This window comes from Lithobates pipiens, unplaced genomic scaffold (genome assembly GCF_037356315.1).
Source record: "Lithobates pipiens isolate NorthernLeopardFrog02 unplaced genomic scaffold, aLitPip1_a1.2 Scaffold_13, whole genome shotgun sequence".
Lineage (NCBI taxonomy): Eukaryota > Metazoa > Chordata > Amphibia > Anura > Ranidae > Lithobates > Lithobates pipiens.
Genome location: NW_027507718.1, coordinates 120261492 through 120278117, shown reverse-complemented (window position 1 = coordinate 120278117; position 16626 = coordinate 120261492). Strand labels below are relative to the sequence as shown.

Here is a 16626-nt window from a genome sequence, read left to right as displayed (position 1 = left end):
ATTATTCAAGGGTATGCATAAAGATGAGCAGAAAGTATATATTAACAGTGCTGTGTAAAGCGAGACTCAAATTTAGCCCAGTTCCTGCTGAATCAGCTGAAAGTCAGGATGTAGGTGGCCCTGTTGGCAACACCCCAATCAGCAAAATTGAAGGAGCCTATCTGGTGCAGTTACTGTTCAGGTATTCCAGCAGCCATGGGTGCTTTGGCTGCTTTAATATAATATCTGGCAGTGTAGATTCCTACTTTTTTCTTTTGAACAGAACCTTGCATAGGTAAATGACCAGTAAGCCTGAAAATAATGAATGTACTAAAGCTACCAATGTTTACAAATGTCCATATTTATATATTTGGTATTTGTTCATCATAAGGTAAAAGCAAGCATTAGCGTGGAACGGATACCACTTTTTGCAGACCGAGTACGAGTACCAACACTTTTTTTTTCAAGTACTCGCCGATACCGATTAACAATACTTTTTTTTTTTTGGTCATGTGACCGTTTTCAAAGCACAATACAGACTAATAATATCTTTGCAGCACTAATGGCTGTCACTGATAGGTAACGAGATGTCCGCTGCCACCTTGTGACTGCTGCTTACTGATGCTGAGTGCAGGGTGTACCAAGGAGGGCGTTGCACTGTTCAACCTCCGACAGAGACCAATTCTGTTAACAAATGTGACGGCCCGGGTCACCGATGCTGCGACCCACACCCTTGCCCCCGGCCATCTTACTTTTCACTGCTGCCAGCTTGCCAGCTGTCCGCTCCTCCCTCTCTGCCCACTAACTTCCGGGAGCCACCTCTTTATGCAAAGGTATTAGGTCAGGCATTGGGAGCATTTGACTGAGTACCAGTACAAGGCAAATACTCGGTATCAATACCGATACTAGTATCGGTGCAACCCTAGAAAGCATCAGTTATGGTTACCAGGCCTTTTCCAATGTTGAGGAGGATATGTGGCATCTCAGATAGTTCTGATTATTACACAGGGAAGTTATCCAGTTTACAAAAAAATCTCCCCACTGTTTGTTTACTGTTCTGTGGAGGAGAATGATGGGCTTCATTGAAAGTGTGTTGTAGCTCATATTAAGAAACGTAAAGAGATAGGTCATTGGTTATGTTGTGTTAAAGACTGGACAATATCAGATCTTGCCTATCAACTATTTTAAAGTAAACTAGTAATGTGCTTTGAGAAAGCAGAAGCAGGTGGTCCCAGTATACTAGTGCGATATGCCAGCTAAATAATTTGACATATTAACACATCACCAATACCTGTAATCTCTGAAGGATTAATTTTCAATAAACTGATCTTCTGCTGGATTGATTTTTGTCTTGTCTTCTAGCTTTTACAGATAACACTGGAGTACTTAGCGAACTATGTGCTACAGTTTCTCGCCTTTGTGTACGTAATGAGTTCTGTCAAGATGTTGTTGACATGGGTGGTCTAAATTTCATGGTGGCTCTCCTAGCTGACTGCATCGATCATCAGGTAATAAGACAGACATTATTCTTTGCAATACAGGCAAGCAGCTTCCACTGAAAAAACTTACATTCTCCAAACCCACACTTAAACTGTATGTCTGGGCAATCGCCCCCTTTGCTGCCTGTTTATGCTGTTCTTATTAGGGGAGGCTTTTTTTTTTTTTTTTCTCTTACATTTCAGTTTATTGTTGATTTGTGGCAACTGTTGTCCCTTCCATAGCAAACAGTGGGCTTGTTTTGTACTATTTGAAGTTCAGGGTACTTACATACAGCCTATTGCTAGCAAGTGGTTTAAGAAAAAAATTGGACTTATTTTTCAGGGGGTTGTATTTTTGGGTTTTCATCTTTTTTGAGGGGATGTTGCTTATTTAATGTGGATAGGACCTTTTTTGTTTTTTATACATGTGGGGTGCTCAGAGTACCTGTTTAAAGAAAGGATCACAGGTCACTAGCTATCTATGATCCTTCAGCAAGGTGTACAGGAAAGCATGCCAATTCCCCAGCAATTGCCAGGATTCAAGGTCAGATTAGTAGTGGGCTGTAAAAATTTGTTTGGCAATTCTTCATTATACCAAGATTTTTCTTCAATGGTTTATGTACAAGTGAATTTGTAAAGCAGTTACTGTATTTTTTTTTAAAGTGGAACTGTAGGCAAGGGAGGATTATAACTAACTTTTTTTCGCCCATCTGTGTGGGGATTTCCCTTCACTTCTTGTCCCATAGCCAAACAGGAAGTGAAGGGGAATTCCTTGGGGACCCCCAGGTCACCAGATCTAGTGTCCCTATTGGGAAGATTTCCCCTCTATTACTTTTCTGGTTTACCATTTTGTTTCATTGATAATGGTAAACAAGACAAATAGAGAGTGATTCTCCTTAACAGGGACACAGACAGCAGTAAACTGTCAAGTGTTCTAATCCATTTGCACACTATCCAAAACGAAAACAAGAGTTTTGCCTTTTTTACTATACTTTTAAATTCTGACTGTGAATATAATGTTGCCTTCACAGGAAGATTAGTTATGGGAACTCTAACATAGAGGAGATCTATGATCACAACAGGATATTGGAGGCTTTTTGTGTCATAAAAAGATCTAGAATAGGATTAAAGTGATTGTAAAAGAAAATCATAACAAACATGTTTATACTTGCCTGCTCTGTGCAATGGAAATGCATGGAGCGGCTGCGAACCTCTTCCCAAATCCCCCACCCGGGGGCTCCTGGCTCCTCCCCTCTGTCCAGTGCCCCCAAGGGAAGCCGCTTTCCATGGGGCACTAGTGCGACCTCGTCCCCAAGCCCCACTGCTGCTTCTATTGACACAGACAGCGGGACTCTGCCTCCCGCTCCCTCGTCTCTGGCTTTGCTTGACAGCCAATGACTCCCAATGCCCCAGCAAAGCCAGCGAGAGCTGGAAGTGAGGGGAAAGAAGAGTGGCAGACGTGCACAGCGCTGGATCGAATGAGGGCTCAGGTAAGTAAAAGGGGGATGCTGACACCTAACCATTTTTTACCTTAATGCAAGGAATGCATTAGGGTAGAAAATGTTTAGACTTTACAACCACTTTAAATCTAAATGTAAATATGTTTAAATGACTAGTGTAAAATCCTCTTCTTTTTTTTTTTTTCTCAGGAGCTAGTAAAGCAGGTATTGAGTGCCTTCAGGGCAATTGCTGGCAATGATGATGTGAAAGATGCCATAGTTAGTTCTGGAGGGACAGACCTGATTGTTCTTGCGATGTCCAGACACCTTTCTAATGCCCAGGTAAAAATGAATAGACATATGGGGAGATTTTGGTGCAGCTGTGCATGGTAACCAATCCGCTTCTAACTTCAGCTTGTTAATTAATCTTTGACAATACAACCTGTAAGCCGATTCTTTCTTTCGTTTTTTTTTATTTATTTTTTTGTTCTATTTTTATTTTTCATTATACAAATATACACACACACACAATCATCACAATCCCCTTCACAGCATTCTTTTCCAATTTCCTTCCCCCCCCTCCTAATTAGCTTTCTTTCTCCTTATACTATTTAAACCATCAAAAAAAATGATCCTCTCTTCTCTCCTCTATAATATTTTAATCTTTTAACTCTCGCTCCTCTTTTTCGTTTTTTTTTTTTTTCTCAGTCCACTCAGCCCCTTCCTATATTCCAACCATTTCAATATATTTCCTTGAGCTCTTAAACTCAAGCCACCCTCTCCAGATTCTTAAATTTTTTTTCTATTTTCTCCTCTCCACTATAATATAGTTTTTCCATATTATAGATGTAATCTACCCTTTTGACCCAATTTCATATTGTTGGACTCGCCGTTACCTGCCAACATTTTTGGTAGTAACCATTTTTCTGCATTTATTAAATTATTTATTACAGTATTTTTATAGTGTTTGATTAGAAGTTTTGTGTTCTGAACTAAATAAGACCAAGGGTCTTCTGGGATTTTTATTCATGTAATCTCCTGTATCTGACTAGCCTTCTACCAAAACTTCTGTATTTTTGGGTACTCCCACCATAAGTGTGCCATTGTACCTCTTATCTTACAACCTCGCCAACAAAATGGTGATATCTCTGGTTGATATTTGTTTGCTTTCGTATGTGTTCTATACCATATAAATGGTATATAACATAGTCTGTGTTTATATACCATCATGCTAGACATTTAAAATGTATTTCTATCGTATTTACATCTACTGCTGTACCATGTACCAATCTCAGTATTTTCACCCTCTGTTGTTCACTCGGGTTCCCCAAGTTTACTTTAAACCCTTATGCCGCGTACACACGAGCGGACTTTTCAACATCCAAAGTCCGAAGGACCGAGTCCGTCAGACTATCCGATCGTGTGTGGGCTGCAACGGACTTTTGATTCACCAAAGTCTGACGGACTTTAGAATATGGAACATGCTTCAAATTTTCCCGAAGGAACTCCGCCGGACCCGGTCCCCTTCGAAAACTCCGCTCGTGTGTATGCTACTCCGACGGACTAAAACCGACGCTAGGGCAGCTATTGGCTACTGGCTATGAACTTCCTTATTCGAGTCGGGTCGTACGTCATCACGTTCGAATCCGTCGGAGTTTAGTGTGATTGTGTGTGGCCAAGTCCGTTCGGCCGAAAAGTCTGTCAGAACTCCGTCGGAATTCCAGCAGAACTCCGACGGAACTCCTTTGGAAGTCTGTCGGACTTAAGTCCGCTCGTGTGTACGGGGCATTAAAGTGTTTCTAACCAGAAGGTTTTCACAGTGGATCGGTGCACTAGCAGAACGGTAAAAAAAAGTCCTGCTAGCAGCATCTTTTGGAGCGGTGTATTCACCGCTCCTACCCATTGAAATCAATGGGCCAGCACGGCGCTTTGCTGGCGGTTTTAACCCTTTTTTAACCCCTATATATTTCGGTCCATAAATGAAGACACGCTTAATGACTTGGTGTGAAGCCGTGAACTCTGTAGGTAAAAAGCAGAAACAGAGGGGCGCCAGACTAAGTGCAGCATATAAAATCAATGGTTTAATAAAAATGACAAATGGCAACTCACAAGATGATTGAAATATACAAGGATATTGTATGTACAAGCACCCGTCTCCGCTATATCACCTGGATGCAAGCAGGAAGTGGATGAACACTGCAGTAACCAGCGTGGAATGCACAATGGCACGAAGCCGGGCGGAATGTCACACGGAGGGCTTGTAGGGCACGCTGATGTGAAGTGGGTGGCCCTCCGTGTGACATCGTGTGCAAGCGAGGCTATCGCGGCAATAGGATAGTCCGGAGAACCCCTGAGACAGACACTTGTACAATCAATATGCTTGTATATTTCAATCAGCTTGAGTTGCCATTTGTCATTTTTATTAAAAATAAATTTAGTCGCATCTTGCAGCCATAAACCTATCTGCCTCTGTTCCACCAATGGGGACCTCACCTCGGATCCCAACAAAGTCTCTGCGGCCCTGGCAGACTTTCTGGTCTCCCTTTATAGCAAGCCTTCCCGCCTAATCTCTGGGATGACTTCTTCCACGATCTTCATCTTCCTCCTCTTTCTTCAGCAGCCTGCGCGACTCTCAGTGCTGACGTCACCGAATTGGAGGTGGCTCAGGCCATTAAGGGCATTTTGTACTTTGAAGGCTCTGGGCCCAGGTGGCTTCACCGGACAATTACTATCGCAAGTTTTCTCCCCTCTTGCTTCCTCACCTGATGGCTTACTTTAACTGCATGAAACAAGGTGTGCTGCCCTCCCCAGACTCATTACGGGCTCACATCTCCATGATTCCCAAGACTAACGAGGAGGCCAATGAACCCCAGGCGTTTACCTGTTAAATGAAACTTGAAACTTTTAGGGAAAATCCTGTGTTCCCGCATTGGCAAGTACTTGCGTTCCTTGGTTCATAGGGACCAGGTTGGTTTCGTACCTGGCTGTTAAGCGGGAAACAATGTCCGCAAAGTTGTCCACTTGATCACCTTACTGCAACAACGCAAAATCCCCGGTTTTCTCCTGCCTTTGATGTCCGCTCGTGGGACTATTTGCGATATGTGCTACAGCTTTTGGGGTTTTGGAGACTCGATCCTGCTATGGTTGACGGCCCTCTACTCAACCCCGTCTGCCTCAGTCCACTGTGCTGGTTGCCTTTTCTCCTCCTTTCCCATCTCCAGGGGAACGAGGCAAGGATGCCCTCTGTCCCCGGTCCTTTTTGTTTTTGTCTTTGAACCGCTGGCTATTGCCCTTAGGGCAGACCCTAACATCAAGGGCATCCCCTATGCGGGAGATTGCTATAAACTGAACATATTAGCAGACAATACCCTCCTGACCCTCACCAACCCTATCGTCACCCTACCAAACCTCCAGACCCTTCTTAACCGCTTTGCTGCTATTTCAGGGCCCCAAATCAACCCATACAAAACAACTGCCCTGAACATTACTCTCTCAGGTTCGCTTGCCTCACATTTCCAATCTTCCTTCCCCTACTGCTGGGCAAGCTCCTCTCTAGACTACTTGGGCATCAAGTTGACCCCTTCTTGCGCTTCAGTTTTCTCCACCATTACTACTCGCTTTTGCGCACATGACCACACATCACAGCTCTCATGACCTTTTTGCGATTCCCCACCTTATCCTGGATCCGCCGTATTCACGTGGTCAAGATGACTATCCTCCCAAAGATTCTTTTAGTTTTTTCTGGCTCTTCCTGTCCGGGTCCCTGCTTTCTCTCTGCGGCTACTCCAGAACAGACTTCTCACCTTTATCTGGGCTCTGCTCTCTATACTCATAGGTTATGGGGCGTTCCAGACGTTGTGAAATATTCTCAAGCAGCTCACATTTCCCAACTCTCCATGCTCCATGCAACGTCTGACATCCCCCTATGGGTTCTCCTGGAGGTTTCTAACTGCTCGCCTGTCCCTATCTCTGCCTTACTGTGGCTACCCCCTAAAATGTGACCTCCTTCTGCCAGGCCCCTCATGATACACAGTCTGAAATTATGGGACTCGATACGGTACTCTGGCAAACTTATGTCCCCATTCCTGCCACTACTCCCCCTCTTTTATGTTCCCACCTGGCTTGGAACAACCTCGCATTTTCTCGTGGTGGCCTGCCCAAGGGTTTTCACTGGTTTGTCACTTTCTTGGTACTGTGAGGGGTTAGCTCGGCAGCGGGTGTGTGTGACCCCCTGGATGGGTTCACAACACAAAATCAGGCACAGCAGACAGCGTTGTAAGTGGAAAAAACAAAAGGTGCGGTTTATTCATGCTACATGCAGTAAAAAATATAACAGCCAAAACAAAAGAAAAACATGAAAATAAATCCTGGTCAGCTTGACCTCTAATTACACACTTAGTTTCCCTGTCTAACAACTGAGTGCAGCCTTGTGCTGCACCAGTCCCTGTCTCTGTTGTAGAGGTTTGCCACACAGGCGTTAACTCACCGCACAGAACAGGTGTCACACTCCCCAGTCTATACACACAAAACTGGTTCCAGGATGGAGCATCTCCCTAAGCATGCTGGGGTTTTTTGTAGAGGTCTTAATGAGCCCACTTACTTCAGCTGGGCTCATTAACTCTTCCCCTCTAGTTGTACAAGTCTGCATAAAGCCTGAATCTAGGGCACACATATTTCCCATCCTGGATACAACCAGGTGACTTTACCTGCGTGCTGCCACAGTACCCACACTTTCCCCACGTGGTCCTCAAGCCAAGAGACCCATGAAGCTCCGCCAGCCGAACGCTTCCTTTACATTCAGCTGTAACACTGGATAACTTCCCTCCGGCGTCTTGGCTCCTTGTCGTATCAAATGACTGCCTTTGAGCGTGACCTGTCCCCCATAGATCTTTCAGACTGGAGTAAGGCCTGGTCCAGCATAGCAAAGTGCTCTTTTAACACTGCCATGTTGGAGGCAGCCTATAAGGTTCTCTTACGCTGGTACTGGGTCCCAGCCCATATTGCCAAGTCAAACCCATCATCAATGACGGATACTTCTAGGGTTGTGATCAGCGAGATGAACTGCATACATGGCGGTGGTCTTGCCCCATCTTGTAGGATTCTGGTCAAGAGTCTTTTGCCTACTATCCTCCCTATTTCATGTGCCCTTCTGCAAGGACCCCTAATTTTCATTACTGTATTGCCCGATCCCGGGCCTCTTTTCTCTCACCAGCAGAAACTAGCCACATACCTATTTATCGCAGCCAAACGAACAATAGCAGGATAAAAAATACCTTGACCCTTATGATTCATGAAAAAATGTCCAGTGTCCACCACGACTCCCATGCCAAATTTCTTAAGGGGTGGGCCCCATGGTGGTCCTACGCATTCCCTACTTTACTCCCGACTAGCATAGGACTCTAAATTTAATTTGACCCCATCTCCAGCCTGGGGGGCCTTTCTTTTTCCTTCCCACCCCCTCTTTGTCCCTCTTTTTTACTCGTCCCGTTTCTGGGTCTCTTGCCCACCACCCTGTTCTGCACCTACCTGTCCCACCCCCCACTGTTGTGCGTGTGTGTGTTTGTTTGTTTTTTTGTTGTGTCCCCTCCACCTTGTCTACCTTAGCCCCTGGATCTCAAGGCTCGGGCATAGTGCACTGACCCCCTTTGAGGGTCTGTGTCAGTTTATAATCTATACCCTTATAATTTGTTTTTATTATGTATTTTTACGTGAACTCATGTTTCATGTCCATATCACCTGCGTGGGAATTTATCTGGTTTCCCCCTTTCTTTATATATCAATAAAAACATTATACCAGAAAAAAAAAAGAAATTTAAGTAATTGCTCAGGTGAAGAGTGGTGATAAATAATCAAAAAAGCAGCTGCCAAAAACACAACAGAACACTTTGTGTAAAAACCAAAAGATTGCAGCGCTAATAACTTGTGAACAATATAACCACTAAATAATGGTGATTAGTCCATAAAGTGTCCAAACATGAGAAAATCCGTGAAATCGCGTCTCTTGGGGTAATAAGACAGAAACACCTAAAGTGCACCTTCCACCGTTAAGGTAAAAGATGTGCCCTTACCGGATAGCTAGACTCCCCATTCTAGGAGCCTAGTAAGACATAGATTCACACATCATTGAAGATTCATCCATTGGAAACATACGAAAATGGCGTTGAAGTCAGCCTTGCTGGTTTCTCCCTTTTCCTTTTGCAATTAAGTTTCTCCCATGGACATGTTTGATGGGTCAAGCTAAGCATAGTAAACAGGTTCTTAGGGTTGGCATACAGGCAGAGTGGTCCAATGGCAGTCTGGATTCAAGGCAGGCCATGTTCAGAGACTAGGCAGGGTCAAATCTCTGTCTTTCCGTGGAAATGCTGCTTTAGATCTCTTCCCACTTGATGCTCTATTCTGGTAGAGATAAGTAAAAACTACACTCATCCGCTCAAGTGTTCCTAGAACAGATGGGTTATTGTATAGGGATAGAAAGGGTGGGTTTGATATGGTCTTTTAGTTACCCAGTGCTGATTACTGAGAGAACTAACACATTTTTTGTTTAATAAATAATAATACTGTGTAATTCCTAAAGTAGTGATCTGGTAGTTTACCATGAGATAATATGAGGAGTCACCGGGGAGTGATTAAAACACCATGGGGTATCTTTTAAACAGTGAATGTGACTTTCACCAAACATTCACTAGTGGTGGATCAATCACTGCAGTTGTTGGAGCTGAGACCTGAAGGACCAGTGCTGGAGCTCCAGAAGTATAACAATAGTTATGCTTCTTGTGCACAGTAAAAATGTAAATTGTAAATTTGAAGTGGCATGCACCATGTTAGATAAAACCCCCTAGTAATCAAGAATATTTTCCAAATTAAAGTGGGGTACCCCTTAAAAAAAATAAATTAAAAGTCAGCAGCTACAAATACTGCAGCTGCTGGCTTTTAATAATCGGACACTTGCCTGCCCCAGGGTCCAGCGATGCGGGGGAACGAAGCCCCCCCCCCCCCTCGTTCCCCGCTCCGCTCGCGGCGCCGTCATGCATACTGTGGGCACCCGGCTGTGGCTTCACAGCCAGGCACCCACTGCGCATGCGCGAGCGGCGCAGGGCACCGTGATACGCCGTACAGTCACCTGGGACACATGACAGGTCCCAGGTGAATGTGCGGCGCAAGGGGAAGTGATGTCACCAGCCCGGGCAATGAATTAGGCAGACTACGAGGGACCCCCTAGCAACCGGTATTTAGAGGTGAGTAAAAAATTTTTTTTTTGCCAATTATTTGTTTTAATTTTTTTTTATTAATTTTAAGCAGCTTTTCATTTTTTGATGGCAACACCACTTTAAGGCTGAACTCCAGAAATTCAGCCAAAGGATAAGTTCATCTGTGACATGTTACACCCATAGTTAGTGTGTAATGTGTTGCATGCTCCAGGTCTATCTCTCCCCACACTCACTGTCACGTTTTCAAAAACAGTGCGGCTGTGCAGGACTCCACCCACACATCTACGTCATTCACAGAAATCTGTGAATGAACGAACTACAAGCTTGTAGTTCTTAATAAACTGTGAGGGTGCTGATGAGTGCCCTCGTAGTTCATTGAGGCTTCCTCCAGCTTTGTAACTGTCTGCTCTTTTGAAGGTAGCTGGAGGCAGTGTCTCCTGGAGCCTTGCATTGCACCCACAATCTACTGATCGTGGGTGAAATGCTATGCAGGCTTATCGGAAAAAAATAATAAAGGCACTTATTTTTGCTGTTAAAAAAAAAAAAAATTTACATTTTCTATAAAAAAAAATTTTTTTTATTTAAAAAAAGTGAACTTGGCCTTTTAAGTGATGCAGGCATTGGTGAGTGTTAATATTTTATTTTCCAATGTGTGTACTGTATATGACGAAAGGTATATGGGTAATTTGAAATAAGGAAATTGAATGGATGATATAAGATGTGCTTTCTCCCTGCAGATCTGTGATCAGGGCTGTGCAGCTCTTGCTATGTTAGCCCTACGTAAGCCTGAGAACTGTAAAGTTATTATGGAAGGAGGCGGAGCATTAACTGCTCTCCAAGCAATGAAGATACATCCTAAAGATGTCAATGTACAGGTAACTAATTCCACTATCCCCTCATTGTCACAACCAAACAAAGAATTTGTGTTGTATAAGTTGAAATAGTTTTTGTACTGTTTTCATAATTTACAGTCTCCGCACAATAAAATACTACTTAGTTAACCACTTCCATACCGGGCCTATTCTGGCACTCCTCTCCTACATGTAAAAATCATAATTGTTTTGCTAGAAAATGACTCGGAACCCCCAAACCTTATATATGTTGTTTAGCAGATGCACTAGGGGGAAAAAATGGCAGTTGTTGCAACTTTTTATGTCGCATGGTATTTGCACAAGAATTTTTCAAACGCGTTTTTCTTGGGGAAAAAAAACAGTTTCATGCATTAAAAAATAACAAAACAGTAAAGTTAGAAATTTTCTTTGTATAACGTGGAAGATGATGTTACGCCGAGTAAATAGATACCCGACATGTCACGCTTTAAAATTGCGCACACTCATGGAATGGCGCCAAACTTTGGTTGTTAAAAATCTCCATAGGCGATGCTTTAAACTTTTTTACAGGTTACCAGTTTGTTCTTTCAATAAAAATATTGAAATATAATCAAGTACAGGATAGCCAGACACACAGACATGGCGTTAAGTTTTCAGAACATCACATAACAATATAGAAAAATAAACGGTATGGCTACAGGTTACCAGTTTAGAGTTACAGAAGAGGTCTAGTGCTAGAATTGTTGCTCTCCGTTTAAACGGTGTTTACATATGTGGGCGGGACTTACATGTGCGTTCGCCTCTGTACGCAAGCACACGGGGATGGAGGCACTTTACTTTGTTTTATTTTTTTATTATTGTTTATTTTACTTTATTAAAATTTTTTCCACTTTCTTTAAAAAAAATATATTTTTTTTGATCATTTTTATTCTATTACAAGGAATGTAAACATCCCTTGTAATAGGAATAGTGCGTGACAGGTCCTCTTTATGGAGAGATGTGGGTCTAGAAGACCCCACATCTCTCCTTCAGGCTGGAAAGCATGAGCTCAAAAAAAAGTGTAACAATCCCATGCATTCCAGCTTTGTTTACAACTGCTGCCCTTACGTGATGTCATAACGTCGCGCTCGGACCTCCGACGGTCATATTGATGACTGGTGACGATCTGAACAACGAAAATCTCTATGCTCGTCATCCAGCAGTGGCAGATTCTTTCTCTGGGGCCCTGATGGCACAGGAGAGCCCGGGGAGAAGCACCGGAAGGCCGTGGGAGGGAGGGGATGTCCATTGCCTGTAAGTACGATCAAGCGGCAGAACTGGACAGAATCGGCAGCTCTAAAAGATGATACCTGAATGATACCTAAAGTCAAAGATGTCATATGACGTCCTTGGGTTTTAAGTGGTTAAGTCAGCTATGTGATTAGTTCTGTGAGAGTTCTTTTAACCTGGGAGATATAAAATAGTAATTATATATTGTGTACAGTGTTGTTGTTTTTCTAGTAAATAAGATACTATGAAAATATACATATTATTGATAGCCATGTGTCCCAAACTAATTACGTAGTCCAGAAGTGTCAATCTATCTGTTCAAATTTTCCATAATATACTGCACCAAAAAAAAAAAGAAAAAAAGTAGTTTGCCGTACTAAAACATCCAATATTAGTGCGGCGATCTCTCTGCTGAGCTATTGTGTTTTGACAAGGGGACTGCCCCCCTTCCCGCCTGAACACTGATTGGATGCTGGCTTCCCAGCATGTTCATTAGACAGAAGCCGATTGTGAGATTTCGGTCCCATAGCCAAAATAGGAAGTGAAAGACAATCCCTACAAATTAAAGGAATCCCTTGGGAGCCCCGGGTCACCAAAACTAGTATCCCTATTGGAGGATTTCCCCTCTATCATTTATTGAGGGAAAATTTAGGGTTTTCTTTCACTTTCAAAGATAATGGTAAACAGAACAAATAGAAAGGGTTAGACCCCTTTCACACTGAGCCGCCCTGGGCGTCAGCAATAAAGCAGTGGTATTTTTAGTGCCGCTCTACCGTCATTTCACCGGCGCTATTCGGCCGAAAAGGGGTTAAAACCACCCCCAAAACGCCGCTGCAGCGATACTTTGCTGGCAGTATAGCACCGCTGCCCCGTTGTTTTCAGTGGGCAGGGGCGTTTTAGGAGTGGTGAGTTCACCACTTCTAATGTGCTCCAAAGAAGCTGCTGACAGGACTTTTTCTGACGTCCTACCAGTGAATGGCTCCAATTTGAAAGCCCTCAGGTTTTCACACTGGAGTAAATGGAGCTGCTGTTCCAGGGAGCTTTGCAGGCACTATTTTTAATGCCATAGCGCCTGCAAAGCACCTTAGTGTGAAAAGGGTCTGAATCTCTGGAAACAGGGGCACAGACAGCAATAAAACCTGACAGATGGTCTAATCCCTCTACACTCCATCCAAAAGTAAAAAAAAGTGTTGCCTTTTAGTTTAAGTAAATCAACCCCAATGATTCTGTGTTTTTCCATATTTAGGTTTCTATGCATTACTGTTGAGAAACTTATCCAAACAGGTAGAGACTACTCAAAATTGGCTATTTTATTTTTACATTCCTTAACCACTTCAGCCCCGGAAGATTTGGTTGCCGAATAACCGGGCCATTTTTTGCGATTCAGCACTGCATCGCTTTAACTGACAATTGCACGGCCGTGCGACGTTGCACACAGACAAAATTGATGTCCTTTTATTTTTACTCTGTATGAACAGATGATCTGTCTCTTCTCCCCTCAGAGAACCGGTGTTTTGTCAAATAGCGTCCTCCATCGGATAGTGTCCCCTGTGTACTGCGCATGCGCAGTACACAGGAGCACAGATTCCGAAAATTGCCGAGGATGAACGGCGCCTGCGCCGCGAGTCCAGGTTCTATCCCCACTATCCAAGTGGACATAGAGTTAGAATAAAAAAGAGCCGAGCGCAGCGAGGCCGAGCCCGAAGCGTGGCGAGCGAAGCTCGCCCGCGAGGGGCCCTCTAAAATTCACAACCCTATGTCCGCTTGGATGGTGGGGCTACCACCTCCACTCACGGCGCAGGCACCATTCAGCTTCGGAGATTTTCCGAAGCTTCGTCTGCTCCGTACTGCGCATGCGCAGTACGGAGCGGACACCATTTGATGGGCGGACTCTATTAGGCAGAACACCGGAAACTGTGTGTTTTACACACACGCATCCTGGGTTCTCGGTGTGTCGGCAGCGATCGCGGGAGCCCGGCGGGGATCTGCTCCGGGGGAGAGAAGCGGGCGCGTGCCCCTAATGGCCACAGGGAAAAGCAACGTAACATAACGTTGTTTCGCCCAGCCGTGCCATTTTTGCGGCTGCTGGTTGGCAGGTGGTTAAATACCGCATGCCTGAACCGCTACTTATTTAACTCATGAATTTATTTCCTTTAGTGAATTGACTTTAATGGTGTTTTCTATGAGGTATTTACTGAGCTTTTTTTTTGCTTTTCAAGATAAATACCGTATAAGGTGATAGTGAATTAACATTTTCAGCATTGCATTAAATCTTTGGAAAAACAAAAGTGTCACATGGTTCAGTTATCTCGTGAGATATTCTTTAGGGAATGGAGCCCTGTGTCATGAGACAGAGTCAAGGCAGCAGCATTATTTCACTGGGAAAGAAATTGATGTATGCATGTGGCGTGGGACAGGGAGGGATAGCAGATATGCAAAGTTCTGTAGTCCAGCAGGCAAGCCTAAACTAGAAGTAAGGATTTCTGGAAGATGAACAGGATTTTTTACTTGGAATTATTAAAAGAATAAGTGATTAGGAAATGTGCAAGTGTTGCAAAGTACTGTTCTGAATGTTTTTAATTTTGCTCACTCCTTATCTCTCCCTCAGAAACAGGCGTGTATGGTTATCCGGAACTTGGTTTCACGTACCCAGGATTTCTCACAACCCATCTTGGAAATGGGAGCTGAATCCCTAATTTTACAGGCTCGCAGCACTCACAAGGACTGTGATGATATAGCCAAGGCAGCACTACGAGATCTTGGCTGTAAAGTAGAACTCCGAGAACTGTGGACTGGTCAAAAAGGCAACATAGTGCGCTAACCTTAGTACTGCTCTACTATAAACAAGCACTGGCAGCTTATTGGGGCAGTTATGGCAAACTTTCCAGTCCTCATTTAAAAAAACTACATTTAACTTATGCTTAATAGCTTTTATTTAAGTATGTTTTTGCTGTTTTTCCAACATGCTGCATCTCTTCTGATAGTCTTGATCTTATTATCCTCCCGATTTTGAGTGTGAACTGTATTTAATAAAACTTTAAACACACTATCTAAATTTACATGTTACAGATGAACTAACAGAGCCAGCATCAAATCTGCTATAAACATTTTGCCTTTTTAAGGTGAAATTTGAACTGAGAAGACACCTCATCTACAGCTATTTGGTATTTCTGAAACTAGAGCATGAATAGTTTAATTGTAGAATACCATTATAAATGTTTAACAAGTACATTTCATTTTGTAAATCTGGAATTCACCAGTACAGTAATTGATGTATTTTTTTAACTATAAATTCTGTATTCTTTATACTGTCAGTAAACCAAGCCAGGTAATGTTTTGCAGCGCTGTCAGAAACCATGAATCAGACTGAGACAGAAGTACAATTAAATCACACTTGTTTATTAATAACAATAAAAAGGTAAGTAGAGTAAACGTATTCAAAGCATAGCCAAAGTCCAGTAACCTGATAGAGTAGTCTGCCAGTCCAGAGTTCAATAACCAGATCGGGTAATCAGCCAGGCCATAAGTCAGGGATCCAAGTGGAGCAACAGCAAGCAAGATAAGAAGCCAGAAGGGATGTCTGCAATCCAGTCTTAAAACAGAACCGCAGGAGATGGTTTCTTGTGATGTGACCAAGGCGAAGGCAGATATGAAGTGTGCTGGACAGCTTTAAGTAGGCAGGTCAGACGAGCTGGATAAGGAACAGCTGGTAACTGTGGAGAGAGATGAGAGCTGGCAATTAGCCGACAGCTGAGCAGCCAGCCCAGAGAAGGAAGGGCTAAGCCAGCCCTGACAAGCGCATTTAAAAGTAACAAGCATAAAGAGTGAAGTAGTAAATGCTTCAGTTCTCAGTGCAGTACAGTCATAAAGGGCCATTTATCACTCAAAAAATGATTCTATGTAATCACTGTATTGTATCCTAAGCTGCAAGGTTTAATGTGCGTTCCAGTGCAGCTAGGCACTTAAATTCCAACACACTAGATATTTTTTATTAGAACACTGCACCAGAATGCATTGTTGTTAACTTGCCCTACTGAAAACAGATGTTCTCTTGTCCATGCAGTTTGCTAAATATGCAAATGTTAAAATCACTTAGGATGTTAACACATGAAATGTTGAGAGCTACATGAACGTCAAGTAATAAATATTCAGCTATGTGGAATGTATTTTGTGACATAAATACAAAAATTGCTGAAATGGCTTAAAAAAAACCCTATACGATGTAAAGGTTAGGTTCACATTTCAAAAAAATAAATAAATGCACATGATTTTGCAAGTAAAAAAAAAATGCTTTTTTTTTTTTTTCTGAGCCTACAGGGCATTGCACACTCAATCAGCAAATCATGCTTGCAATATCAGGCTCCTGCACAGTCTTCCTCAAACTTTGTGCCGCATCTCAGTACTAGTGGAAGAATTCACAAAC

The 16626-nt window shown here is 43.1% G+C and overlaps 1 protein-coding gene across 4 annotated transcripts in view; it reads left to right on the top strand.

The window, feature by feature from the left end:
• Positions 1–16369, top strand: part of ARMC6 (armadillo repeat containing 6) — a 34497-nt gene extending 18128 nt beyond the window's left edge. For all 4 annotated transcript variants that reach the window (XM_077475471.1, XM_077475472.1, XM_077475473.1 and 1 more), the window contains exons 5-8: positions 1342–1487; positions 3107–3238; positions 10842–10979; positions 14812–16369. In XM_077475471.1, coding sequence (XP_077331597.1) covers positions 1342–1487; positions 3107–3238; positions 10842–10979; positions 14812–15024 — 629 coding nt within the window. In that variant the 3' untranslated portion in view covers positions 15025–16369. The remainder of the gene's footprint in view (positions 1–1341; positions 1488–3106; positions 3239–10841; positions 10980–14811) is intronic.
• The last annotated feature ends 257 nt before the right edge of the window (positions 16370–16626 follow it).